The sequence below is a fragment of the Kryptolebias marmoratus genome, linkage group LG13, assembly GCF_001649575.2.
Source record: "Kryptolebias marmoratus isolate JLee-2015 linkage group LG13, ASM164957v2, whole genome shotgun sequence".
Taxonomy (NCBI): Eukaryota; Metazoa; Chordata; class Actinopteri; order Cyprinodontiformes; family Rivulidae; genus Kryptolebias; species Kryptolebias marmoratus.
Genome location: NC_051442.1, coordinates 8893531 through 8919408, shown reverse-complemented (window position 1 = coordinate 8919408; position 25878 = coordinate 8893531). Strand labels below are relative to the sequence as shown.

General features: G+C 39.1%; 3 protein-coding genes across 4 annotated transcripts; 1 reads left to right on the top strand and 2 right to left on the bottom strand.

Annotated features, from left to right (window-relative positions):
* Nucleotides 1-591: 591 nt before the first annotated feature.
* LOC108238968 (RING finger protein 145) lies at nucleotides 592-12160 on the bottom strand. 2 transcript variants are annotated; one of them, XM_017421370.3, is made up of 12 exons: nucleotides 11989-12160; nucleotides 8000-8251; nucleotides 6385-6493; nucleotides 5991-6082; nucleotides 4913-5148; nucleotides 4571-4746; nucleotides 4118-4258; nucleotides 3846-4028; nucleotides 3402-3549; nucleotides 2882-3004; nucleotides 2552-2785; nucleotides 592-2470 (listed from the first exon to the last, which is right to left on the bottom strand). In XM_017421370.3, exons 2-12 carry the CDS (start codon nucleotides 8181-8183, stop codon nucleotides 1883-1885), a joined length of 2214 nt encoding a protein of 737 aa, XP_017276859.1. In that variant the 5' UTR covers nucleotides 8184-8251; nucleotides 11989-12160; the 3' UTR covers nucleotides 592-1882. The 2 variants fall into 2 exon arrangements, with proteins under 2 accessions (XP_017276859.1, XP_017276860.1); XM_017421371.3 differs by lacking the exon at nucleotides 11989-12160 and adding an exon at nucleotides 9468-11982.
* Nucleotides 12161-13258: 1098 nt separating this feature from the next.
* ublcp1 (ubiquitin-like domain containing CTD phosphatase 1) lies at nucleotides 13259-18563 on the top strand. The gene is made up of 11 exons (XM_017421372.3): nucleotides 13259-13413; nucleotides 13692-13973; nucleotides 14162-14253; nucleotides 14493-14578; nucleotides 14691-14806; nucleotides 15019-15117; nucleotides 15450-15487; nucleotides 15929-16027; nucleotides 16417-16533; nucleotides 16619-16746; nucleotides 16893-18563. The coding sequence occupies exons 2-11, from the start codon at nucleotides 13820-13822 to the stop codon at nucleotides 16918-16920; spliced, it is 957 nt and encodes a 318-aa protein (XP_017276861.1). The 5' UTR covers nucleotides 13259-13413; nucleotides 13692-13819; the 3' UTR covers nucleotides 16921-18563.
* Nucleotides 18564-20071: 1508 nt separating this feature from the next.
* Nucleotides 20072-25807, bottom strand: il12bb (interleukin 12B, b). Its single transcript, XM_017421276.3, has 9 exons — nucleotides 23700-25807; nucleotides 23084-23177; nucleotides 22877-22978; nucleotides 22512-22694; nucleotides 21844-21949; nucleotides 21141-21310; nucleotides 20733-20893; nucleotides 20526-20644; nucleotides 20072-20417 (listed from the first exon to the last, which is right to left on the bottom strand). Exons 2-9 carry the CDS (start codon nucleotides 23175-23177, stop codon nucleotides 20390-20392), a joined length of 963 nt encoding a protein of 320 aa, XP_017276765.1. The 5' UTR covers nucleotides 23700-25807; the 3' UTR covers nucleotides 20072-20389.
* Between the last annotated feature and the right edge of the window lie 71 nt (nucleotides 25808-25878).

Genomic DNA, 25878 nt, shown 5'->3' with positions numbered 1-25878 from the left:
GGGCACCGGAGTGATCACACCAGCTTAAAGACACGTCATACGGACCGGAGAGCAGTAACACTGACTGATCTCAGGTCAGAGCGTTTGCTTTCCCCGCAACTTCTCAGTCAGAAAGCTCGGAAGAAATCAAACCCTGATCATATAAACATATCAACACTCCTCCTGTTGAATGAATATATATATATATATATATATATATATATATATATATATATAAAGTCATACAGAGAAACATTTATATACATTACACACAAACAGATCGGGCTGCTTCCTCATACACAAACAGAGGGTATTTGGTTGCCGACAGCCACAGAACACCTTTGGAGCATTGCTAGTAAAAATGACGTTAGTGCAAGTACAACAAAAAAACAATAAGAAAACGGGGGGATCCATTGGTAGCAAGGTTAAAGAACACTGAGGACAAAAACATTCTGTGGGAAGGATGCAAGCACTACTTAGAATTCAGCATTCCTAGATTTTAGTCTTTCAATTAAACACTTCAACATATTTATCCACCACAGTGCATTTCCTGAAAAGCACACAACTTGTATGAGTGACTGTGTAAACATATTTAAGGGCTAAAAAAAGGGGGGGAAATGACTTAATTTGCTGGTAGAAACATCTCATGGAGTGAACTGTTCAAGCTGCAGGAGAATAAAGATGGTTTATGATTTGAATACATCAACTTTTTTGGCTCCTGTGATGAACAGTTTTAACTCTAAGGATGAGTCCTGATGGTTACGTGAAACAAAGTTTGATGAAGTTATTTACACCCCATTCTGCCACTGCCGAAGGCTCGAAACATGCAGCCATTAACCCCCCCTTCCTTATTGTCCACCTGCACTGCGTGGTGTCCAACAAAGCGGCGTCAGATTTACCTTAATAACATTTCCGTAACAGCGATATAAAACTTTGGCGGTGAAGAATAATATTTGCTTTTGCTGGGACCAGCCAAACAAGTTTGATTCAAATACTGAAGCAGTGCTGACAGCAAAAAATCTCGGCGTACAAAAATGAGTCGTTCTCTGCGAGCCCACTGATGAGGTCACAGTCGGGTTTCGGGTCACGAGATGGCCTCAAAAAACAACATTCAGTATGCTTAGTATTCACAAATACACAGAAGTACTATAATCCAGCAGTTCAACACCAAAAATATTTGTCAAACTGAAGAACTACAACTCTTTTTTTTTTTTTTTTGAAATGTTAAGACTGTCACAGTTTAGATGCGACCATGAGTCTTCCATTGTCTATCCTAGTGGTCTCGACATCTAATCCATTTATGTCATGGCACAAAATGTACAGCAAAGAAAAAAAGAAAGCTGCACAAAGAAATGCAGGAAGGACAAACTAGCATTTTTTTTTACCAGAGGGGGGAGGAAATGCTACTAAAAGGGTAAAAATCAAATGCAGTAAACCTGAAAACTCGGTGATGATGTATTTCTAAGATTTCACATTTTATGGATATGATAGAAAACCACAAATTATTTCTGAGATGAAACCACTGTCTCCCTTGCTGTGTTGAATCGGAAACAAAAGAAGATACAAAACTAACGTATGAAAAAAGTTGTGCCTATGATAAGTCACTGCTAGGATGAGTTAAATGGGACACATTTAGATATCGCCTTCGTGACAACAGTCTAAAAGGTACCAAAGTCTGTTGAAACTGTAACCATTGTTGTTTTTTCTTCTGTCAAGCAGTAAGAGATTGTTTTTGTTTTCCTCTCAGAAGGGATATGAAGGAGTAGGGTTTTACACATTAAAAGAACCGAAAGCAGGACAGGTGAAATCTAAGCAGAGGGTTAGATTAAGGGTTTGTAAGAGCATGCATGTGTGTTGTGCATGTTGCTATGGAGCTCAGAGGCTGCGCGGAGGAGAGTTCTTCTCAGAAGCAGCTTTGCTGGTGAGGGTGCGATGGTGGATCAGTGGAGGAACCCTGGATGTCTGCTGGGTCTGAATGTGGGGCAGGCTCAGGCTCAGCAGGCGTCTGCGCCTGGGAGAAATGGTGAAACATGGAAGCTGCAGCCATGTGGGGGCAAGATGGAGTATCGGACGTGTCAGAAGTGGAGGGGGAGGCTGAAGAGGGATCATCTGTTTGCAACACAGGTGAAGAAGATGATGATGATGGGGGCCTGACACCTTGAAGGGAAGAAGAGTGGGTGCTGGAGGAAGAGTTGGGTTCTCCAGCTGATGAAGCAGGTACGTTATCTTCCTGCTGCTCTACCGACCCCTCCTCTTTCACATCATCTGTAAGAGTTCCATCCTTGTCCTTGTTGTCTGCCGTGGGGCCTTCCTGTCCTGCAGGGTTCTGATTGGCTTCAGGGACATCTTGGTTTGAGACACTGCTGGATGGTGATTGGCTCTTGAGTTGAGCATGGCAAAGAGGACAAGTTTCCTGGACATACAGCCATTTTTTTAGACAGCCAGCATGGAAGAAGTGACTGCACGGAGTGATCACAGCACTGTTCATGTCCTGCAAAGAATCAAATTAAACATGAGTTTCTATGAGTTTTTGGTCACGTAGCCTTATTATAACACACAGGACTTTGCATACCTGGAAGCAGATAGCACAGATGTCATTGTACTGCTCCAGCTGTGCGTTACTTGCAGTTGGGAGGCTTTTGATCTTGTTTACAGCGTCTCTCCTTAGCAGGAAGCTCTGCCAGCCCAGCTGGGCTCTGAGCCAGACGTTATAGTAGGAGTGGACCAGGATGATGGTGCTTCCCATGACGCTCCACTCCCCAAATACAGTCTCTGATATGCCATAACAAACCACACACACCGCAACCTGCAAAAGTAAGACCACATCAGGAGTGAAATAGAGACACTGATGTGATCATATTGTGTTGTTTCTGTAAACTGAGTATGTGTATGTGACATGTACCAGAAACTCCAGCAATCTGTAGGTCCCGTTTACACAGTAGATAACTTCATCCATGTTCTCAACCGGAGCTTTACGAAACTCCTCCACCATGAAGAGGACATAGATAAGGAGAGTACCAAGCACCTAGAGGAGACAGAGACAGTGAAGAATACGGATTTATGTTTTTATTTATAAATGGTCCACAAAGGATGCTGTTCAAGAATGTTGCAAAGTTTAGCATGTTGTATAAAATATGTAAAAAAAAAAAGTCTCTGTTTTACAAGTTTTCACTTTTTTTGTTATCCAAAAAACTACTTTGGTTTAAGATTGCCACTAAAACATAAATAAAATGCAGATATGAGTGGGGGCAGCTGTGGCTGAGGATGCAAATTGTTTTGATGCACAGCCTTCAGAGAATTTATCAAGATGTGCTCATCAGTCTAAGAGTATACACTATAAATATAAAGCACTAAATGTACAGAGTACACAGCTGAGTGGAGGCTTTGAGAGCATGGATCCATTAGTCTACTCTCTGCATTACCTGCAGTGAGGTCAGGATTGATGATGAGATGATGATGAGAAGCCAGAAGTCCATGTGGAAGAACTGACAGATCATATAAGACATGTAGGCTGGAAAGATCAGCAGGAAGAGGCAAAGGGACACGGCTCGGAAGTGCTTCCATAAACTCCTACGAGTGAGAAAAATAAAAGGCAATCAGGGTCATCTGTGTCAACATCAACACTTTGCTAAAAGTCATTCAGACAAGTAAAGAAATCCTGTTTCCAGGACAATGGCTCGCCATTTATTGTTATCTAGTGTTGAAGTTGTTCTTTGTGTGCTTTGTGTGTTTTAGGAGTTTGACAAAGAGTTCTAGCTCTTAAAATGCAGCTGAAGCTCTTAATTTATAATTATGGACTCAGGAAGAAGAGACACAAAGTAATTTTTAAAACAAATTACCAAGTGTGTGTGGATGATTTGACCTACTTGTCTCTGGAGGCTCCCAGGGCCAGGACTATAGGGTCAGCGATCTCCAGCATGGACTGCAGAATGGAAGCAACGACAATGAAGAGGATGATGGAAAGGAGGAAGGCTCGGTGGATGACCTGCAGCTCGATCAGACCCGTTTGCACAGCGAGGATAAGCAGGGTGATGCCTTCTGTCATCCCTCTGTAGAGATGTTAAAACACAAACAAAAAAGCCATTAAAATATTGAACACACTCCAACAGAGACCTTTAACAAACACACACTGACCAACCTGTGCATGGTGTTGTCATTCATAAAGGCTCTGTAGCCCTGCAGGTAGAACTTGCACAGAGTGAGAACTCCCAGCGCGATGAAAGAGACGGTGAAAACCAACCCCAGCAAAGAGTACGGTGTACTACAACATTCTGCAATACTGGGAACATGAATGGAGGAGAGAAGAGGAGGTTAAGTCACTGTGAGAATTATGGGAATCCACCTGTACCACTCCTATACTGCTTGAATAAAACTTTCTTTACATAATGTTGCAGTAAGTTCAAGCAGCATCCCATCATCTGCATTTCAACAGCTTTAGTTGTATGGCAACAACTGTTGGTTGATCAATCCATTCAACAATCAGGTCTATAATCCAGTCACAACAATTGTTGGTCACAAATTTACAAAGAGCAAGGCTCATAGACTTACGAGGATGTTCCTCACAGTCTGAACCACAGTGTCATGGTCTCACCTTGTAAGAAAGAGGAAAAGGAGCCTCTCCCTTGAGGTAGGCTGGTCTCTGGTGCTGAAGTAGGTGTAGATTTGCAGAGCAAAGAGCACGAGCCAGAAACACATGAAGAGAACTGGAAGAACCAGCTGGTTCCACAGAGACATGCCTAAAGCAAGCAGGCCGTACACTTCTACCACCTGCAGGGAAAGAGAGGCACAGAAATAGAAGAGGAGAGGAGAGGTGGCTGTAAAAAGGTCAAACCCAGAACAATATTAAAATTACAAATAAGGAAATATTTCAGAACAACACACTGAAAACCTGCAATAAAAAAAGAAAACTTGAGCAACATTAGGAACTGATTACCTGAGCCAGCTCCCTGTAGGCAGTCTTAGCCAGGTTATATGGTACCAGTAGGTTTGTAGCCAGGAAGTAAATGACCTCCAGGCCTGTGAAGATCATGGAGAACCGATTGATGAAGACAATGGTCTCCAGTGGGACCAGACAAAGTCGAGCCACCAGGGGGAGAAAATGAGCCGAGAAAAGCCAAATGCGTTTGGTCTGCATCACACAGGAGCACAGCGTGCACACCACCAGCTGACCTGAGGCACAAACAAACAAAGACATGGATATGAACTGTAAATTGTAAACGTTTTTTCAGATTCACCGTCTGCAGATCATTCATTAAAGTATCAATACATCTCAAATTGGTGATAATAGGTCCCCCACAGAAGACGTTCAAATGGGAAAAGGAGTTTATTTATTTCTCATCTTTCTCTGAAACAACAATTTTGCTTTCGTATCACTGCTATTTTTGCTTTATCAGACTTTCTCTGTGCTGAGGAATCAGCATTTTGTATGAACTATTTATAACACAGGAGACTCCATCCCTCTTCTCTAGTAAGCTGAAACCAGGTCCTATAAAGAAAAAACACTGCAACATTTTGCTTTTAAACCATCCCATTTTAACGATACAAAATGTGTTGTTTGGTCTCGAGTCAGATTTATTCACAGTGACCAGTTCATATAGTATAGTTATGGGTAATTATAGTGTTGTAAAGACCATTTTAACAACAACAACCAACAAATTACAAGATTCTGATTCATATAATAAATATTTAAAGAAGTGAATGATCTTTTTTTAGACTGTCATCCCAACAGAAAGTCTGTAAGCGTTTAGGGGTCTCTTCAGGTCACTCAGCCTGAATTTGAGCTTTAATCCATTACAGTACTGCAAGTGGTGGAAAAGAAATATATCAATGGAACTTATTTTCCCATACTAAATATTTTCCAAAAGCAACAACCAAGAAAAAGAGAGCTCAAACTATTAAAGAAGGAAGAAACAACTAGAGCATCTCGAGTATCATCCTGCCTGTGGCCCTGTGTGTACACACTGCACACGTTGCGTATACATGACCCCATACATTCACGTGTTACTTTATACCTATGAGTGCAGTGGTGAATCTGTTCATAGAGAGAGGCTCCAGGTAAACAGGTCCTTCATAGCCTGAATCCAGTTCACTGCGAACATAATCCCTGAGAAAAAAAAGAAAAGAGGTCATGAAGCTGAATACAGAAGCAATTATACTGTAAACTCTTACACAACACCAATACACAGTAAAACAATCCCAAAAATGTCTAGGTCTTTTTTTACATTAGCCACAACAGGCAAAACTTACACAAATTAATGATTTAATCTGAGTATCTGGTGTATATCTGGTAGAAAACACACAATACTGTAGGGCTCAGTGTGTACATATCTAAAAACTTTAGGGATTTTAACAGTGGCATTAGCTATGCTTTTATATAACCAAGGGAATATAAAACTGTGTTTGTACCTTGAGACTTGATGACCAGCAAACAGCAGCAGGGCCGTGAGAACATACAAGTAGAGTTTAACCAGGTGCTGACGAGGCAGAGTCAGAAGCACCAAGCTCAGGATGTAGCCTGACAGGAAGTCACGTATAAAATTGAGAAACAAACAACATGCACTTTAAAAGCATCACTGCTACTTCTTGTTTGAAGATCTTCCTCTTATGTTGATCAGAAACTAATATGTTCAAAATGGATGTGTGAGACACGTCTTATGTAACCGAATGGTAATATTTGTTAACGATACGAGATGCGTAGTTGGTCTTTATTTAGATTTATTGAAAGAGTGACCGGTTCGTATCAATGTAAAAAAAATCATAGCAGTTTCTAAAACAAACAGCCTTATTATATAGCAGTCTACAAACTTAAAACCTTGTTCACAAACTCCTCACTGCACAACAGTTACTCTGGTTATACTTCTTTGTTTCCTCTCTCTTCCAGCAGTCCAGCCACAGTGCTCATCAGCACATACCAAGCCTATTAGCTCAATAACCAAGTGAAGCGAACTTTGATTAAACACTGCTACATAAAGCAGAGGCAAAGAAACATTAACTCTGCGTTTATTGTTCTTTTCCCCACTAGGTTGAATAAAACTTTGGCAATAAAATTTTACTGTATGACGTGACTTGACAGTTGCATAAATCTCAAGCTGCACTGGCTTTGTTTTATGTCCTCACAGTCAGGCTTGCATCAAGCAACATACGTGAAAATGTAATCATGCTTTAAGCCAAAGCTGACATCCAATCAGTCCCGATTCATTCTACATAAACAACTGGGAAGACTGTTTTTTAAGCTATGGTTCACTGGTGGAAACTTTTCCATTTCACTTCATTATGAAGAGTACGTCCAGAAAGTTTTAGAAAACAAAGCAACCAGACTTTCTGTTCTGTAGTTGAAGGCGTTTCCCTTCCCCGACAAAGAGTATGGTACTGCAACCTAATTTGATACTCAGCGTACAAGTCACCTCTAAATTTCAGTGAAGTTTAACAAAAAGAAAAGAAAAACTGTGCTGATCCAATAATGGAATTCCCATTGTTACAAAAACCTGAGAATTATGCACTTCTTCCCAAGAAAACATTGACAAGCAGGTGGAAGAAGAGTGCAAGTGAAACTGACAAAACCTCAATCATAAGTGAGATCAGACAAACATCATACTTTCAGAAGGTCTTTCCCTCAAAGCAACCACAGAGCTAGTTGTTTTGCTTGTTATTTTGTTTAGCCCTCTAAGACTCTGGCCTAAGCCCTAAAGAACTTGTGTCACAGTAGCACCACTCAACTGGTCCTCAGTAAAAAGACCAACTTCAGTAGCTGGGGAAAAGCTACAGAGAGCAACTCTACAACCTAAAACAATATGACAGACAATTAAACATCACCACTTCAGTGATGAGTACGGACATTGCTAAAAGAGAATAACTTGCAGCGCTTTATTGATACATGATGTTTTTAATGCATAAAATTTGGTGCAAAAAGAGGCAAAATAATTGACATCTGTGTCTTTCTACCAATTGCGAAAGAGGAAAAACGGGGTATTATACTGGAAAACTGTGTGTGTGTGTGTGTCTGCGTTAAACCAACACTGACCTACGTAGTGTAAGTAGAGTGCCAGATATTTGTACTGAAACAGAGGATTGTTGGAAAGGCTGGAACGCTGGATCTTCTGGAAGAAAGAGCTTACGTCCCAGCGGTACAGGACATCCAGCAGCATGATGCTGGGAACACGAAGCCCCACGTTGAGCACCGCCTCTACACGGTCCTTCACTGCCATGGCCTCAGGTTAGCCTCTGATCAGCAGGCAGAACTGACCACTAAGACGGGATGTTGAAAGTGGGTTCTCTGTGGAGGAAAAAAAAAGATCAGAAATTTATTACAAAAGATAAAAACAAGAAATAGTAATAAAAAGATGAAAGCCAAGACCCAAGAAAAGAGCAGGATTAATGAAGGTCACAGAAAACCAAAGAGCCACAGGGGGAATTACAAGAGACAAAACACTAAGTTATCGCTGCTGCAGAGAAGCAGAAATACAGGATCTCTGCAAGCATAAAAACTGACACTGAACATTGTTTTTATTGTTCTTATCTTTATCAGGGCCTTAAACGGTGAAGCTCTCTTTGTATTGTGTGTCCATTTTTGTAAACTAAACTTTGCAACTATACACAAAAGGGGTAACTAGGAAATATGCTCTGATCAAGTTCTCATAATCCGAGGAAGCAAGAGGAAATGAGTCTGAAAGAGATTTATCACAACTAGCTGTATGAACAATTAACCTGTTCAGGTTGTTATTAGGTCATGATTTAATCCTATCTAACCCTCCGAAATGACTAAAATCTTCTCATCTAATTATCTGTTTTTTAAGGCAACAAAATTATATTGTCTTTGTTTGGTTAGGTGATTCTGCTTTTGCTTGGACCTTGATTAAAAGTGAAATTAAGTGTTTTGAAGCTAACACAAATCAAAAGAAAGTCATAAAAGGTGCTTGTTTTCAGGGTCTCGCATTTAAAAAAAATTGAAACTAATTTCAAACTAACAATAAAAGATAAAAAAATGACTAGAACAGGGGTGGTCAATCCTGGTCCTCCAGGGCCACTATCCTGCATGTTTTACTTGTTTCTCTGCTCCAACACACCTGATTTAAATCAATGGGTGATTAACAGGCTTCTGCAGAACATGAAGAGGTAATTTAACCACTGAATCAAGTGTGTTGGAGCAGGGAAACAAGGAAAACATGCAGGATAGTGGCCCTCGAGGACCAGGATTGGACACCCCTGGACTAGACTCTCTTCTGCATTGTCCGCGATCACTAGCACGTGCGACATATCGAGTGCCAAACACAGGAACTTCAACAAGGAGGTGAAATGGTTCAGTGCGTTGCAATTATGTAAACCATCCCAAAACTACAACAGCTGTGTCATTCTTCAGCTTGAGGAAGAACCCAAAGGACAAGAAAATTTGATGGATGTGGTTAGTTTAGCTCCTGGTGAAAATTACAACCCAAAGTCTGGTGTCCGACTGTGCAGGTAATGTTTTGAAGACGACCACCTGAGATACAAACCTTCAATAGAAGAACCACCGCCTCTCGCTGTACGACCTCCACAGGCCACCTTCCGGCTCCCGTTGTCCGACAGCCACCTGCCACCTCCCTCTGTGAGACCTCCACCTGCCGCCTCCTGTTGTCCGACCACCACCAGCCGCCTCCCTCTGTGAGACCTCCACCTGCTGCCTCCCATTGTCCGACCGGCACCCGTCGCCTCCTGCTGTCTGACCTCAACCCGCTGCCTCCCTCTGTCCGACTGCCACTGACTGCCTCCCTCTGTCCGACCGGCACCCGATGCTTCTAGCTGTCCGACCGCCTCCCACTGTCCAACCGACACCCAGCGTCTCTAGCTGTCCGGATGGGGAAACTCCTTGAAGACTGTGTGACATCACTGTAAAGCTGGGGGGTTCCCCCCGTGAAATGTGGGGCTCGAGTTCCTGACAGCATCACTCCAGACAAAAAACAAAAACAAGACGTGTTTCCAAACCAGTAATCTTATTAACAAAACTTGCCTCTTCTTCTGCTTCCATTTTGCCTGATAAACGCTGACAGTAACCTCCTCGGTGTCCTACAGTGGTCTGCCACAGCTGGCCCCCGCCTCTTTCTACATCATCAACCAGGGAGGTAACTCCGCCCACACAATCAGCCCTTCAGGATTCTCACACAAAAACTCTAAAATAAGTCATCAATGTTTTAAATTTTTTTTAAAAATGGACCACTGGTGTGTTTTATGATAGTGTTTAACTAAAAGAAAAACATGAAAAATATTTTTATTTCATTTCCCTTTTAAAGTATAAACCAAACTCTCCTACATCAACAGCATTAAAATCGAGCTGTGACCTAAAAGACACATTTGCATTCTCTTTAAATTTATAAGAATCTTGTGATTGTTTTCCCCCCACCCTCTCCCTGTAAGTCACTATGTGTTGTTATTCTGCAGCAGTGGGACAGGATCCTAAGAACTTACATAACTGAATTCAGTGGCCAGAGATTGCTTTGCAGAATCCCACGTTACGTAACACAACCATCCACTGCTGCACGTTTATCCGTCCAAATTCATTCATGACAATATCTGGATCCAGTTTGAAAGACATGCATTTTAATTGCAAGAAAGTTTTGATTTTGTTTTAAAACCTGTCGTACAATGAAACTGTTTCTGTATTCTCATAAAAAGTCACAAATAAACCAGCAGAGAAATCCCATCCCATTCATGTAACATCACAGAAAACACATACCTAGAAGTTATAGCAACAGTTCTGTGTAATTCCATCCAGATTATTTATCTAATCAAGGTAATCAGAGTTCATCCATTTGAATTTATAAACAACTAAGTTTGTCTCATTATGCTTGAATCTAGTGCATTTTTTGTACATTTTATTTCAGTAATGTGACTCAATTTGACAAATGACATGTATTCTAATTTCTAACAATTTCAAAAATAAACATGTTTCTCAAGTTGCATTAAATCAAACTACAAACACTTAGCAGTAAACTATGCCACAGTTTATTTGATACTGTGTAACAGTACTTTGGCTAAAATGAAGTAGTTGTTTAGCTTAATCATATCTTATTTATCCAAAATAAAATATTCAACTGCAAAAGTGTTTATCATACTTTATCAAAAATTCTCTACAGGGTTTAGATATGGTCAAATTATTTATAGAGAGTTGCCAAAACAACAACAATCAAATAAACAAACAAAACAGACCTTAAACTTAACTAGATATAGCAAAGAGGTCACAATTTGAATAACAGAAACTGCATTGGCTCAATTTTAATTTTATTTATTTTAATGACAGAACTTAGCAGATTCAACAAATGCTAAAAAAAAATGCCATCTATGTACCACCATGTTTGGTCAAGTCAACCAAAACAAATAGATATATAATGATTTAAACACAGAAGCTGAATATAGTTCGCGTTTCTACATTTTAGTTTGCATTTATTTTTTTGCAAATCTGCACTGAAAATTATCTGCACGAGTGAGTGCTGCATCGACTCCTGTACGTGCCATGAACTCTAGTAACCCCTCCGTCTTGACAGGGGGAAAAAATCTCTCTAAGCTGCGCTGCAAAAAAAAAAGGAAGCAACACTTTGCTAGGTAGATTAGTGCGTATGTTTTAGTATTATGCAGCAGAGACAAAGCAAATGAACGCCCTCGATTAGCCAAAAGGCAAACACAAAATAATGGCCCAAGTTAGGAATGCAAATAGGCAGAAGTGACAGTGAGTGTACGTGCTTTGTGGGGGTGATGAGCTGCATCGAGCAGGCGCTGGCGCAGTGGCAACAATTAAGCTAACCGTGTAGCATTGCCGTCAGTTAGCCAAATTACTAACATCAACCGAGTATCCAGGCGAATTTCCTTGGTCCACAACCATTCATGTAAAAGTTCGTGCACTAAAACCGTTAGACGGTGGGGGGCAAAACGGTGAAATCCTCGCTAGTTTAGCGTAACTCTAAAGCGAAACTAACAAGCGGGATACGGCTAGTAGTTGTTGCGCTAAGTCAAGATTCAAAAGCTCGAAAACAGAGAACTTACCTCTTAGGGACGATGTTCGCAACTTTGAGAAGGAGTTTCCGGGTGCCTGTTCGGTCGTGTATTGACCATTTTAACTCGGCACCGCCCGAGATAACGGTCCTCCAGATGGGTGTGCTTCACAGCAAGAAGACGCGACCCATCCGCTCATCTTCCCTGGCAGCCATTACCCGGAGTGCTGGAGGATGTACTGGGCATGCGCACTCGGGTCTGTCCCATTAAACCTTTCAGGCTCACAGTTTTCATGCAAAAAGTGGACAAATGTCCGCACAAGACGCTGTTTGTTGTGAGATTTGTGACTTTAGAACTGTTTTTTGTAACGCAGCTGTTAGGTATTTGATGACTGAGAATGGAGTTTTCCTCTATAACAAAAAAACGTTCTAAGAATACACAATGTATGAGGACAAATCACAAAACCAGGATTATGGAATATTTAAATTACAAAAAAGGAGTAACCAACACTAGCTCAAGAACCACAAATAATAATAATAATAATAATAATAATAATAATAATAATAATAATAATAATAATAATAATAATAATAATAACTAGCACTCCAAGAGCTTAAACCTCTGCCTAGGCCATAGGGTCAATAAAAATTGTAGAAGTTTTATCAATTTAATCATTTGTTCTTTGTGACAGCTTCAACATTTCCTGAAAATTTAATTGAAATCCGTTCATTACTTTTTGAGTAATCTTGTGCACAAACAAACTACCAAAAACATATACCTCCTTGACGGAGGTCAATAATAATAATAATAAGAAACATACATTTAGCTTTTGTCAGAATATGTTTAACTGTATCAAAGTTAGACTGCTGTACTCCTAAAACGTTGCCAATTTTGTTAGTTTTTGTTTGTATTGTATTATATGTGTGCAGCACTTTGATCCGGTGAGTGTTTAAAGTGCTTTATAAATATAGTTGGTATGGTATTGGTTATAACCAATAATAAGTCGAATTATTTCCCCACTGTCTTTCACTGAAAAAGAACCGAGTTTTTCTTTTTTATCCACATTTAAAAAAAAACCTAACATCCTGTTCAAGGGCTCTGTGGATTTTTTTTTTTAAATCACATCTAGAGGAAACAACGAAATGTAGACTAAACAAGCAGGCTTTTGCATTTGCTGCTTTTATTATTGTTGAATTATTTGATTGTTTTTAGCTAAATTATTAAATGTGCATTGTATATACGCTTTAATAGTAAACAAAACCTGTTTCTCAGTCATTTTAATCAGCGCTGAGAAACAGTCGCTATGGTAACTAAGCTTTTCCTACGTCACTTCCGGAAATGTTCGGGACGCCCGGAAAAGCGTTGTTTGCGTTTTTCAATGAATGAAACTCAAACTCAAACTCCATTCATTCACTTACCATTTCAACGACATTAATAATTATTTGCTCAGCATCGAGTGTTGGTTTGTTCTGACAGGTAAGAGCACCCAAAGTACGGCTTGTAGTTTCTGAATATTAGCAAGTTTACCCGGCGTGTTTGCATCGCTGCTAGTGAGTGTTAGCCACCACTGCCTAAAAATAATCGAGGACCGTTAAAGTGTTTGTTTTGACGAAGTGGCTTTTAGCTTTAAATACTCGGATAAACAGCAGCGATACGGTGTTTTGTTGTGACTTTCTGTGTATTTATTGCCCTAAGCTTTTTTCCATATACAGTCCTGCCCACTCCCTTACTTTGCCTCTACCTTCTCCTTGCAGGGTTTGCATGTTTGTGACGGCTCCAGGTTAAGTCGTGCAACTGTTGCTGGAAATAGTGGCTCGATCGTGTGTGAATAAAAAGTCTATGCTGCAGCCGCGTGTATGTGCGTGAAGAGCTGGAGTAAGCCATGTCGGTATCAGTGATCATAAAGTGGGGAGGACAGGAGTTCTCCATCAGTTCTTTGTCTGAGGAGGACACAGTGATGGACCTAAAACAGTCCATCAAGACTTTGACTGGGGTGTTGCCAGAAAGGCAGAAGCTTCTCGGACTGAAGATCAAAGGTGAGAAGGTTCTATTAATCCTGTGTAAAACACAGGAATATTCTTTATGTGTTAGAAACCCATCAGCACATTTTTGCAGGCAATAAAAATCTACAAATTCAACAATTTCTGAATATTACTTTTGAAAAGGTATGTTTATTGTTTGGGTCTTATTGTTTTCTTTGTGTCTGTTTTGTTCCTGCCTTCAGGTAAACCTGCAGAGGATGAAGTGAAGCTGGGTTCTCTGAAACTAAAACCTAACACCAAAATTATGATGATGGGTACCAGAGAGGAAAGCTTGGTAAGTGGAACAGCGGCAGTGAAGAAGTTATTATTATTCCTCCAATGATTAGCTGTGTACAGGATGAGCGGCTGGTTCATTAGAGGTTTTACAGCATATTGAAACAAATAATTAAGCCTGATTCTTTGAGACACTGGGTCTCAACCTTGATTGTGCAAGTTACCCAGGAAGTTGCTCAGCTGAATAATCTTCCATGACTGTTAAACCTTTTAACTGTGCTCCCGTTTTGTTCTGTAAAGGAAGATGTTTTAGCCCCTCCCCCAGATAATGATGACGTCGTCAATGATTTTGACATTGAGGAAGAAGTTATAGAAGTGGAGAACAGGTTAGAAATTTTAATATATATTTGGCCGAAGAGTCTTGATATAATTTGAGAAAACGTTACAAGAAAAATGTAAAAATGTCCACATCAAATTCTCCTTCTTTTTTTTGTTTAGAGAGGAGAACCTGGCTAAAATAGCCCGAAGAGTAAAAGAATATAAAGTGGAGGAGCTGAACCCTCCCAGAGAAGGCAAAAAGCTCCTGGTGTTGGATGTGGACTACACACTGTTTGGTGAGTTGTCAGTAAGTAAGAATCTGACTGAGACATTCCTGTTTTGCTGTGGCTCATTATCTCATTGCTGTAGTTTTCCTTATAGATTCTGTGTTTTTTTGTCTATGATGGTTACCAGACTGCTTTGCGAAACTGAAATCCATCCCGACATTTCATCTTATCAGTGCTTTATCTAATCTTGGACACTTTGACTCAACCCTGTGTGTGTTTAGACCACAAGTCATGTGCAGAAACGGGTCAGGAGCTGATGAGACCATACCTTCATGAGTTTCTGACATCAGCCTACGAGGACTATGATATTGTCATCTGGTGTATGTATATTCTCAGCTCTTCCATTGGTTAAAAAATAAAAGTTATGTTAGATGAAAGAAAAAAATGGTAGCTTTGATTGTGGTGTGTAATCAATTATCTGATTAAATAGTCTGGCCAAAATGACCACCTGAAAATAATCACCTGGCGAAACAAACCAAAAAGGAAAACATTTTTCAGAAAAAAAAAAAAATCATGTGATGAACTTGAGTCCAATATTTGTTTATTTATTTTCTGCAGCTTGTGCTAATGGAAAAAGAGAAGAAATATATAAGTCTTTGTTTAATATTTGATTCTCTTTACTTTCTTACAAAATAATTTTTTGTTTTTGTAGCTGCAACAAGTATGAAATGGATAGAAGCCAAAATGAAAGTAAGTCTTCCCCTTTGCTTTTTGTTTTTCCTGCCTGTATTTTGTTTGCCTAAACCAGCAGATTTTAAACTTTTTTTTTAATATGCCAACATACAGGAGAGAATAAGTTTTATGCAACTTTCATCAATCCTCTTTTTACCATTTAGTAACAGAAATACAAGACGCAAGAAAAAAAATCCAAATAAAATTTTAGTTAACTTTTTGCATAAAACAATCAAGAAATTATTTTCCCTGCTTAAATTATTTATATTGTTCAATTGCAAATTTAATTTCTTCCATGTTTTACCTGTAATCTTTCTGCATTTTTCAGTGCTGTACCATTATTTTGCCACAAGGTGGCAGTATTAAACAATTTAACTTGCAGAACTCTGGCGTAACTGTGTTTAGAATATAACCCAGTTGTGTGTGTGTGTGTGTGTGTGTGTGTGTGTGTGCACGCAGGAGCTAGGAGTGACAGACAACCCAAGCTACAAGATTACGTTCATGTTGGACAGTGGAGCCATGATCACGGTACACACCCCGAAAAGAGGGGTGGTGGAGGTGGGTCCACACAAAATGTTTCATTCCTGCTCAAACTAAAATTACTGCTGTGAGTGTAATTCACCAAGAAAACACATTTATATGGAGGCTTTACTTTTTTCTATTTCTTTTGTTAAGCTTTAAATTGCGCCCTTACTTGCACTGCAGTTTTCATTAACTTTTTACAGTTTAAACAAAAGTACAGGATGCATAGGGTGGAGATATTTTTAATAAAGAGCAGAGTAATAGGAAATTTCTACAAGATCCTAATTTGTAATAATGGTATCAGTATCACGAGTTAATGCAAAGGCACATCCGCAGGAATAACATGTTCCCTTTTGGTGTTTTTGTTTGGTTTGTGAGAGGTGATGACAACGATTTTCTGTGTTTAACGACATGCACATCTGCAGGTGAAGCCGTTAGGTGTGATCTGGGGGAAGTATGGAGAATTCTACAACAGGAAGAACACCATTATGTTTGATGACATTGGCCGGAACTTCCTCATGAATCCACAGAACGGACTGAAGGTAGTTGGGGCCCCCCGTCTCGTTCTGATTGTCGCTGCGGTCTATGTATTTTTGCCGAAACTTACCTTGTGTAAATGTGCGTTAGATCCGACCTTTCATGAAGGCCCACCTGAACAGAGAGAAGGACAGAGAGCTCTATAAACTAGCTCAGTACCTGAAAGAGATCTCCAAGCTCGAGGACTTCAGCGGACTCAACCACAAACACTGGGAGAGGTAGGCACACGTGTAAAACGTTAATGCTTGCTGCAGCTGTCTCAGTGCTGCAGCATAGCACCAAAAAGTGCATTAAAATCACACACTTAATCAGACCTATGACAATATCTCAAACCCAGTTCAATTTACCAAAACCGTTTGTGCAGGTACTTATCCAAGAGGCAGCACCACTGAGGAAGGACTCCATTGTCTACAACCCCCTGGGCTAAATGCCCCCCCCTCCTTTAGTTCTCACTAACAGAGTGCACACTTATATGTTTGTCACAACTTTGTGTTTCCAAACCTCACGGAGAACCATACATTAACCCTGCCATCACCAAAGCTCTGAACCTCAGATATATGTCTCATGCTCTCTGTTTAGTTTTTCTCCCATTAGCTTACATTGAATATGATGACTGGTGGTTACTAAAATGCAGAGGGTTAATAAAATATATCTGCTTTGAGGGTGGAAACTCCAACCCCACTACCGACTCACTGGGGCCAGTCGCCTGTCTAACAAACACCTTACTTACAGCATATGTGATAATTTACATCTGCTTTGTCTTCCAAATGGGTGGCAACTTTGTCGGATAACAGTTCAGTGAACTTTATTAAAAATTCAACACGTTCTTGTGAAACTGTCGATCCTCTTTCGATACCGAGACGGTCTGAAAAGAACCGCTGCCTGGTTATGGTCAGTGAGCGACGTCTTCCTCCTGCGTGGGAGGCTGAAAGCCTCAAGTTACAGAAATAAATGTCAAAGTGTTCTCAGTGACTGAGGAGTCATTCATAATTCAACAATTTACAAAGCCTGTTTGGTAAGCCAGTTTTGTGAAAGTTGGGATAAAAAGTTACATAAAAAAATCTTTTAATTGCAGTTAGAGATACTGTCCTTAATGCTATAGTTCAAATCTTTTAAAGTGGGGTTCTGTGGAATGGTTAATGTTTTCCTGCTGTAGATAGCTCTTTAAACAACATCAGTTTGTAGGAAAAAGAGATTAAATCTGATTGGATTAATGAGCTAACGTATAATATGAGTGGGGTCACGACCACACTGGACTGATGTTTTAAAACGGCTCAAACCTAAAAAATAAATCATAGCAGTTGATAAGAACACTGTTTTATTAACATTATACTGCCATCCGTTTTACATTACAGTTATTTATGTGGTTCACTCTTTGTAGCCTGGAGCACTGCCTGCAGGAATATCAGAATATTTCAAAATAAAATTGGAGACTGAAGTTGTCTGAAAACTGGAGGGATTTTGGTCTCTGCCCTGCTCAGACCATCCGTTTGCTCCTGAATCTGGTCAGAATTAAACTGTTACTTCTAACAAAGAGCTATCTACCACAGGTAAGATAATAATTCTTACCTTTCCACAGAGGTTTCAAATGTTACAAGCTATCACTTACGGCGTCACAATTCTGTTCAGTTCAGTTTGACATGCAGCAATATGCAAATGCTACAGCTACTGGGAGAATAAAATCTACAGATGAATCCATTTTAAACCTTTTCGTCTACGCTGCTGACTGTTGAGCATGTTCTGATGGTGGGAAAAAGTCATTTCTTGTTATTTGTATGCAGGCATCATTTCATACAGACCTGTTTATTGGGGAGTCTGATACATTTTTATGCTAAACCCACATAAACGGTCAATTCTCTCTGACTGAATTGGAGTGTTCTTTTTGCCCACAGATGTATTTGTACTGTTATGAGCATGTTATTTGTACTTGATGACTCTGCTGCATTGCTGGATACAAACACCTAAACAAAGGTCTTTTCATTTTAATATTATTGTCAATTTTTTGTTGTTGTATCAATAAAAACTTTGAGTAGATCATTTTTTTAGTTTGTAGATAAAGCAAATAAGAACACAACATTCATTATATGATATCATTTTTTTTTTTTTTTGGCTTATGAGGTATGTCAGAACTTGTCACCGTTCTATTATATTAAGTTATAAATAAAGAAGGGAGGTTTTGGTACAGATTTTGTTTAGTTTTCAAGAATTTTGAAATTAAACTTATTATTTCATGAAATAATGGGACTGTTTTGTGTTTTCTCATGACCTTCCTAATAAAACTATAAAGGTTTTTTTTTGTTTTTTTTTAACTTAATTTGTGTCTGTTGTCATTTAAACTAAGAAACACATTTGTGGTATAGTTTACAATTACATCCTCAGTTCCAAAAAGACAGGGACATTGTGTAAAATGTAAATAAAAACAAAACACAATGATTTGCAAATCTCATAAACCCACATTTTATTCACAATGTAACACAGTAAACATATCAAACAATTAAACTAAAGAATTCTAAAATGTTTTGGGAAAAAATGGCAACAACATGAATCTTAAAAGTTGAAACAGGGTGAAGTTTACCACTGTGAAGCATGTGTGTAAGCTGCCCATGCCATAGGGACTAATGCACCCCTATATCATCAGAGAGGCAGGCTTTTGAACTGTGCTGATAACACACTAGATGGTCCCTTTCCTCTTTAGTACAGAGGACATGGTGTCCATAGTTTCCAAATGAATTTTATTTCATCTGATGATGAATCATGAGCTTTGACCCAGAGGAGACAGCAGTATTCCTGGATGTTGTTCACATCTGGCTTCTTCTTTGCCTGATAGAGCTTTAACCTGCATTATAGATGGGCGGTGAGCTGTGTTTACAGACAATAATCTGTGGAAGTGATCTTGAACCCACACAGTGATGTCTGTAACAGAACCAGACCTGTTTTTAATGCAGTGGCCCCTGAGGGCCTGAGGATCACAGCATCTGATACTGACCCTTTGAGCTCAGAGATTTCTCCAGATTCTTGAATTTATTTGATGATAGTGTAAACTGTAGATGATGGGATATTCAGTTTTCCCAATTTTCCATTGAGAAACATTATTCTGAAATTGTTCCACTATTTTTAGAGGCTGTTTTTTACAGACTGTTGAACCTCTGCTCATCTCTACATCTAAAAGATTTAGCCTTTTCTAAAAAGCTCTTTTTATACCCAGTCTTCTCACTGTCCACAGGTAACTGGATTTATTGCAAAAAGCTCCTGTAGCTGTTTCCTTTTCATATCTATTATTTTTACAACCTTTTGTTGCTTTGTTCCATTTTTTTGTCCCAAAAATGTACAATTTCTTAGTTTAAAACGGATGTGTTTACTATGTTCCATTGTGAATAAAATATGAGTTTATGAGATCTGAAACTCATTGCGTTGTTTTTATTTATATTGTACACAATGTCCCAATGTATTTGGATATAGGGTTGGATTAAGAGTTTCCTGTCCTTAACTGAAGCAACTTGAAATCTACTTGAGACAAGCAAAAAATACCAGTTTTCACACAAGTTAAAATGCCCATGATCTTTTATTATGATTTGTTAAAGTAAAAATAAAGACAACTTTTAAAAGATAGTTACAAATAAGTTAAAGAGAACTTGAGGAAAACAACATTCATTTGAGTCATTTACAAAAATGCTTAAAGAATGTGCCATATATTTTTAAAAGGAAGCTTAATAAATACTGTACATGTATAGTCCTACTTCGCTTTAAGCACAGCTTTTAAAATTCTATGGAAACTAAAAAAAACAAAACATCACATTTAAGGGGATGGGATTCCATCGGCCTTGACTCCTTTCTCTCCAGACAGCCGAGCAGAAACAGAAGTTAGCAAATCACATCATTTTTGGTCACTCTGTAAAGAAGAATAAAACGCAACACATCACATCAGTTTTTCATATTATTCTGAAAAATAATATAAAGTCTTGAAACCAATCAGAGCTTCAGTGACTAAAACACTTACGTGCACTGACTCCAGTGGCTCCATGGTCCCCTGGTGTACTTGTCCTGACCTCGCACACAGAAAACGTACTTCTTGGACCTGACTTTGACCTCCCATTTGGTTTCTTCAACGATCTCATTCTGCAAAAAAAAGAAGATAAACGCAATCAAGACTAAGCAACCTAGCTAAAAACTGGATGTCGACTTTTGCCTTCTGATTTCTCCTTACCATTATGAGCTTCTCACTGTTACAGGACTGTCCAGGGTGGACGACCTTCACCTGGAAGTGGAGGCCAAAGTAGGTGCAGGGCTTCTCCCAGGACTCAGGGTAGTCCCAGCTGAACACTTGGCCATTGCTGATATTCAGGTTAGGCAGTTTGGCTGGCCTTACTGGATAGAAAACAGAGGAATTAGTTGAAGAAAAGGGAAAGTTGACAACTAGAATAGGCACACATGATAGCTGTGTGAGAGTTAGTTGTATGTGAGTCAGAATAGATGCATCAAATTATGTTCGCACAACCATCATTATCTAAATGTGCAGCACAGGAAGACCACAAGTTACATAAATTAAAAATATACAAGAAAAGTTTTGCATTCTATGTAAAGCAAACCATGACTTTGAATTGAAATGTCTTACCAATCTCTCTCAGGTAGAAGGACTTTGTGTAAGCCTCCAGACGGGAGTAGCTGTGTATGTAAACTGTCAGCGAGATGGGATGTTTTTCCTCTTTATAAGGGCAGTTAGCATTGTGACAGTGAACTCCAGAGCCGTCCGCATCCAGCACACAGGGAACCTCATCCAAATAACTGGAATCAACACAAACTCGTTGGTAAAATTCTTTCCAGAACCGGACGCAAGCTTTTACATCTTAATATTCCTGATAAGGCTGCTGAAGACAGAAGGCCAATAATGTTTTTGCCTGTGTGTGTGTGTTCCTTTGTCTGTAGCATCGGCAAAACATTCACTGAACCACTGCGCATATTTTAATGAAACTCTCAGAAAGTAATCACTGGATGTACATCTAAAATGGATCAGCTTTAGGAATCAACCCCATTCAAGATGGCTGCCACAGCTAATCAAAGCCTACACAAAAACTGCTATACTTCAGTAAACTTAACAAATATTGAGCTAAATTTTGATGTAATAGCTGTTAGTCACAACGCATACTCCAAGCACTGACAGATTATGTAAGATATCTCAGTACTGCCTGAGATTCTATATATTTATTATTTTCAAAGTTTGACCAAAATGGCTACAACTCATTTAGATCATCTTAAAGCACTGGGCGATATGGATTTCGGTCAAAGAATTCCAGACCTTTAATTGTCTCTGTTCTTACCGGTTAGCCTTTACCAGGAGCACAGCAGCGTGGGATCTGTGCTGCGTTCTGGTCCAGGTGCAGTGAAAGGAGCCTTTGTAGTTTGGTGCCGAGCAGTGGATGTGACCTGGAGGAAATGAGCCAAAGAGAATTTTCCTTGACCTATTTGTGCAATTTACATTTTTCTAGATGGGTCATTTATTTTCTTTTGCAAAATTCAGTGACAAATCCCTCCTTTTTTCTTTTCTGAAAAATTACCTGTAGTTACAATGCAATGATATATAATTTGTGCAACAGCATCTTGTCACTATTTAGGTTTTCATTTGCTTTTCTTATATCCATTTAATCTTGCTCCTATTTTTTTTTTTCTTGACACCAACCCTCCAGCCGGGCTGATCCTTTTTAATCATGCTACTGTTGTCAGACTTGTAACAACAGCCTTCTTTCTATCACTGTTTTTTTTTTTTTCGATCCAATATCCCTTTCCTTCCATCATTCTTATCTCAGCTATTCAGTGACATCTATCCCATGTCTGCTCATATGAAATCCTCCTTCCTGGCTGAATAGAAACTAAATTTGCATCTCTGTCTTTTCCGTCGCTGTTTACCTCCCTTTGTTTACCTCCCGTCTCGTCTCGCGTCTTTCTCTTTCATCCCCGTTAAAAATCCCCTCCGCCTTTCTTATCTCACCTTCTTCAGGTGATTTTTCCTCCAGTATGACGGTCCTGTTATCCGGATCTAGCTGGACCAGGATCACGGTGTGGTTGAGGTATTCTCCGTTTGGACTGAGATGACAAGTGTAGTTTCCTCCGTCCATCTCTTTGACGAGAACTGTGATCTGGTTCCCCTGCACATCTGGTGAAAGCTGCACACCTGAAACAATTCAATTTACTTAGTTGTTAATCTTTACTAAAGGTGGACTATTTTATTTGTTTTTTACAGCGTCTTCTGTTATATTTGATTGCATTACACTGAGCGTACAGGTGCAGGTACTGCTAAAAACACGTGTGTACAAACAGCAGCAGCAAGTGATTTATTTTTTTTAATTTTATTACCATCTTTCTTCCAAAACACGGGCTGGTCCTGATAAGCTTCTCCACAGGTCAGACGGACTTCCATCATGTTACCATAAACATAAGGCACCCTCAGGACCACAACTAGTGACAGCACAAAAAGAAGAAAACGGCGGATAAATGTTTTCTGAATGTAAAGAGAAAAGAAGTAAATGCTGAAGAACATTGAGTAAAAAAAGAGATAATAACCATTATCCATCAGTGTCTCCAGGTTATATTCATCACTATCCATGCTGGCAAAGCACAGACCAGAACACAAGATCACCAGGAACAATGAATACATCTGAAATAAATGACAAAACGTTACAGGGATTACAAGCAGAGAGTATTTTAAAATCTCCAAATGTGCTTTGAACTTGTTAAAAAATGTAAATGCTCAAAAACAAATGACAAATTATGATAAAACTATTAATTTTGGGTAATCTGGCTTTCAAATAAACTTTAAAAAGTTCCAAACAGGACCACAACATAGTGTTGCAAAACACTATATTGTATATGATTTTCAGCCATTTAAAATAGTTTTAATAAACAAGAAATACAAAGTTAAAGAAGTAGGAGTACATTTAAAATGTATTCAGGAATTTTGATGCATTAGCAAAAACAAATTAAAAAATTACTCATGTAAAATAAATGTTATACAAATTAAAAAATAAGAAAATTCTTTTTAACACTTGTCTGTTATAGTTACATGCAATAAAATCATGTAATATAAGGCATAATTGTGAGTTTATTTAACTAGAATCTGAATTAAACCGATAACAGACTGTATAAATAACAGGAGAAAATACAATAAAAGTTTTTTTACCTTTTGACTCCCAGATGTGGTTCACACTTGAATGCAGAGCGGCGAGAGGCTTTGTTGAGCAACTGTTGTCTGTCTGAACTCAGCATGCAGTTGCAGTATTTATCTATGACAGAAGCAGAAGACAAAAAACCCCCGAACCTGTGTGTGTGTGCGTGTGTAGAACTGGTTATTGACAGAGAAAAGACTGATGACGTAATAGCTTCTTCAGCAGCTGGGAGGGGGGAGAGAGCAAGTAAATAAATTCCTATTAAAGCTGAAAATCTGATCAACTATATATGTAAATTTAACTAAAATTTTGAACATTTGCTCAACATCCATTCACGCAGTCATGACAAAAGACTTTAAACAAAGGAGCAGTTCATGCTACACCCGGGGTGTAGTTCATGTGAAACACGGTTCAACCACCTTTACCACTGAGGAGGAAGTGAGGAAAGGAGGCCAGCAAGAGAAGAAAACATTTTATGGAAGTGAAATGGATGTGTCGTGATGCGTATCACAGGAAAATTGGTGCCCTGTCACCGTCATGAGATTTCTCTAGAACAAGAACAAGAACCTTTCAGTGTTCATGGTTTCACAAAAACGTTACTTTGATGATACAAAACATCCTTTTATTAAGAAACAATCACACAAAGAGACTGCTGAAGGTGATTTGGGAACCCAGTAATTATTTGCTAAAAAGGAAAATTACCTGTACTGATCTATGAAGGAGTTTCCGTTATTTTGTAGTTACCTCCCTCTATAACCACTAACATTTAGCCAAGCAATTATTGTTTTTTTTGTAATAAGAACATTTACTATAATTAGAACTTTAACTCGGGTAGAGTTTTTTTCTGAAAGGAGGTAACAGATGACTACCACTGAAAGAGCGAGCACTGGAGTTTCAGATTAAATCATCTCAGAACTTACTCTCACTTTCCCTTAATCTGCTGCTCTGAAAGGAAAACCAAGCCCCTGCTTCTTCTCTGGATTTAATACGACTCTTACCCTTATCTAAAACAGTTGCAAAAAAAAAAAAATTTTGACACTGCATTTCACGGAAAGTTAAATCTTTCTTTCTGAATGAAATCAAAACCTTTTGAAACAAATTTTAATCTTTTAAGTTACTTCCTCAAAATCCATTTTTATTACGTTTTAACGTCTTACGATAACTACACTTACATTTATACCACATCCGCTTCCGCTCTTCTGCCTTACGCTTGAAATTGGTGTAAACTTCCACATACAAATATAAGTTGTTCATTAACCCTTCGACTTCCTCTGCATTTTAAAGCCGAGTCTGTGATTTACCCAACAGGCCGAGGTTTGAATGACATTTGTTGTCAAGCTGGGAGAGCCAGTAGGTACCAGTTCTTCAAAACACAAAGCAGACAATCACTTTTTGTCTCCAATTGTTTTTGCATCATGGTGTTTTTTTCCCCAAGAAAGTTCCCACATTCTGTCTGTACAGAGTGAGGTGACGAAAGAAGGAAATGCAAATAAGGAAAGAGGGAAAATCGAGAGGCAAAGAAGCTGTGTTGTCATGCTTTACTCGTGCAAAAACAAATAAGACTGAGCTTTCTGAACAAGGGCTCGTAGCTATTATAAATAAAACATCCGCTCGGCCATTTTCTGTTTGTCCTGAAGCTTAAGACCAGCAGTCGACAGGGCGAGAGGTACGCTCCGAACAGGCTCCCCAGTCTGTCCCAACGATGTTCACACTCACACACCATGCAGTCTTGTAGCAAAACAATTCTAAATTCAGTTTATTGAAACCTGGAGGAGATATACGATACAGGTGTTTTTTAATTATTGCAAACTAGGAAACTAGCCTTTGTAAAGAATTGATCCATAAACGACGACTCTGGGAACAGGATGTGATTGGTTTAACTTGGCATTTACATGAGAAAACGTCCAAAAGTGGCAAAAAACAGAAATTGGTTTCAAAATATAGTTGTCAGAAGGCAAATGAAACAAAATGTGTTAATTAGTGAGCCTTTTCTTAAGGCTAAAGTCAGGCAAATTAAATCTCTTTGGATCCTCATCTGGTTGTAGACTTGCTTGGCGCTCAAAGTAACAAAAACCCTGTCGCACAACTGACAAAAACGCTAAAAGGCAAAGCTTCATCAATATGTAGATGTGTCTCTGCTCTGATGTCGGACGTCAGCTTTGCCACTAAATGGATGGAAACGCTCGTGTAAAT

Bases quoted from the DNA above. Each gene is read 5' to 3' on its own strand.
- LOC108238968 (XM_017421370.3), bottom strand. From the start codon at position 8,183: ATGGCAGTGAAGGACCGTGTAGAGGCGGTGCTCAACGTGGGGCTTCGT. The intron at 4,029-4,117 runs GTTGGTCAGTGT...ACATCTCTACAG, and splicing joins AATGACAACACCATGCACAG to AGGGATGACAGAAGGCATCA. The intron at 2,786-2,881 runs GTACATGTCACA...TTACTTTTGCAG, and splicing joins ACAGATTGCTGGAGTTTCTG to GTTGCGGTGTGTGTGGTTTG.
- ublcp1 (XM_017421372.3), top strand. From the start codon at position 13,820: ATGTCGGTATCAGTGATCATAAAGTGGGGAGGACAGGAGTTCTCCATC. The intron at 15,488-15,928 runs GTAAGTCTTCCC...GTGTGCACGCAG, and splicing joins GGATAGAAGCCAAAATGAAA to GAGCTAGGAGTGACAGACAA. The intron at 16,747-16,892 runs GTAGGCACACGT...CCGTTTGTGCAG, and splicing joins AACCACAAACACTGGGAGAG to GTACTTATCCAAGAGGCAGC.
- il12bb (XM_017421276.3), bottom strand. From the start codon at position 23,177: ATGTATTCATTGTTCCTGGTGATCTTGTGTTCTGGTCTGTGCTTTGCC. The intron at 21,950-22,511 runs GTGAGATAAGAA...CATTTCCTCCAG, and splicing joins GGAAAAATCACCTGAAGAAG to GTCACATCCACTGCTCGGCA. The intron at 21,311-21,843 runs GTAAGAACAGAG...TGTTGATTCCAG, and splicing joins CTCCTGGTAAAGGCTAACCG to TTATTTGGATGAGGTTCCCT.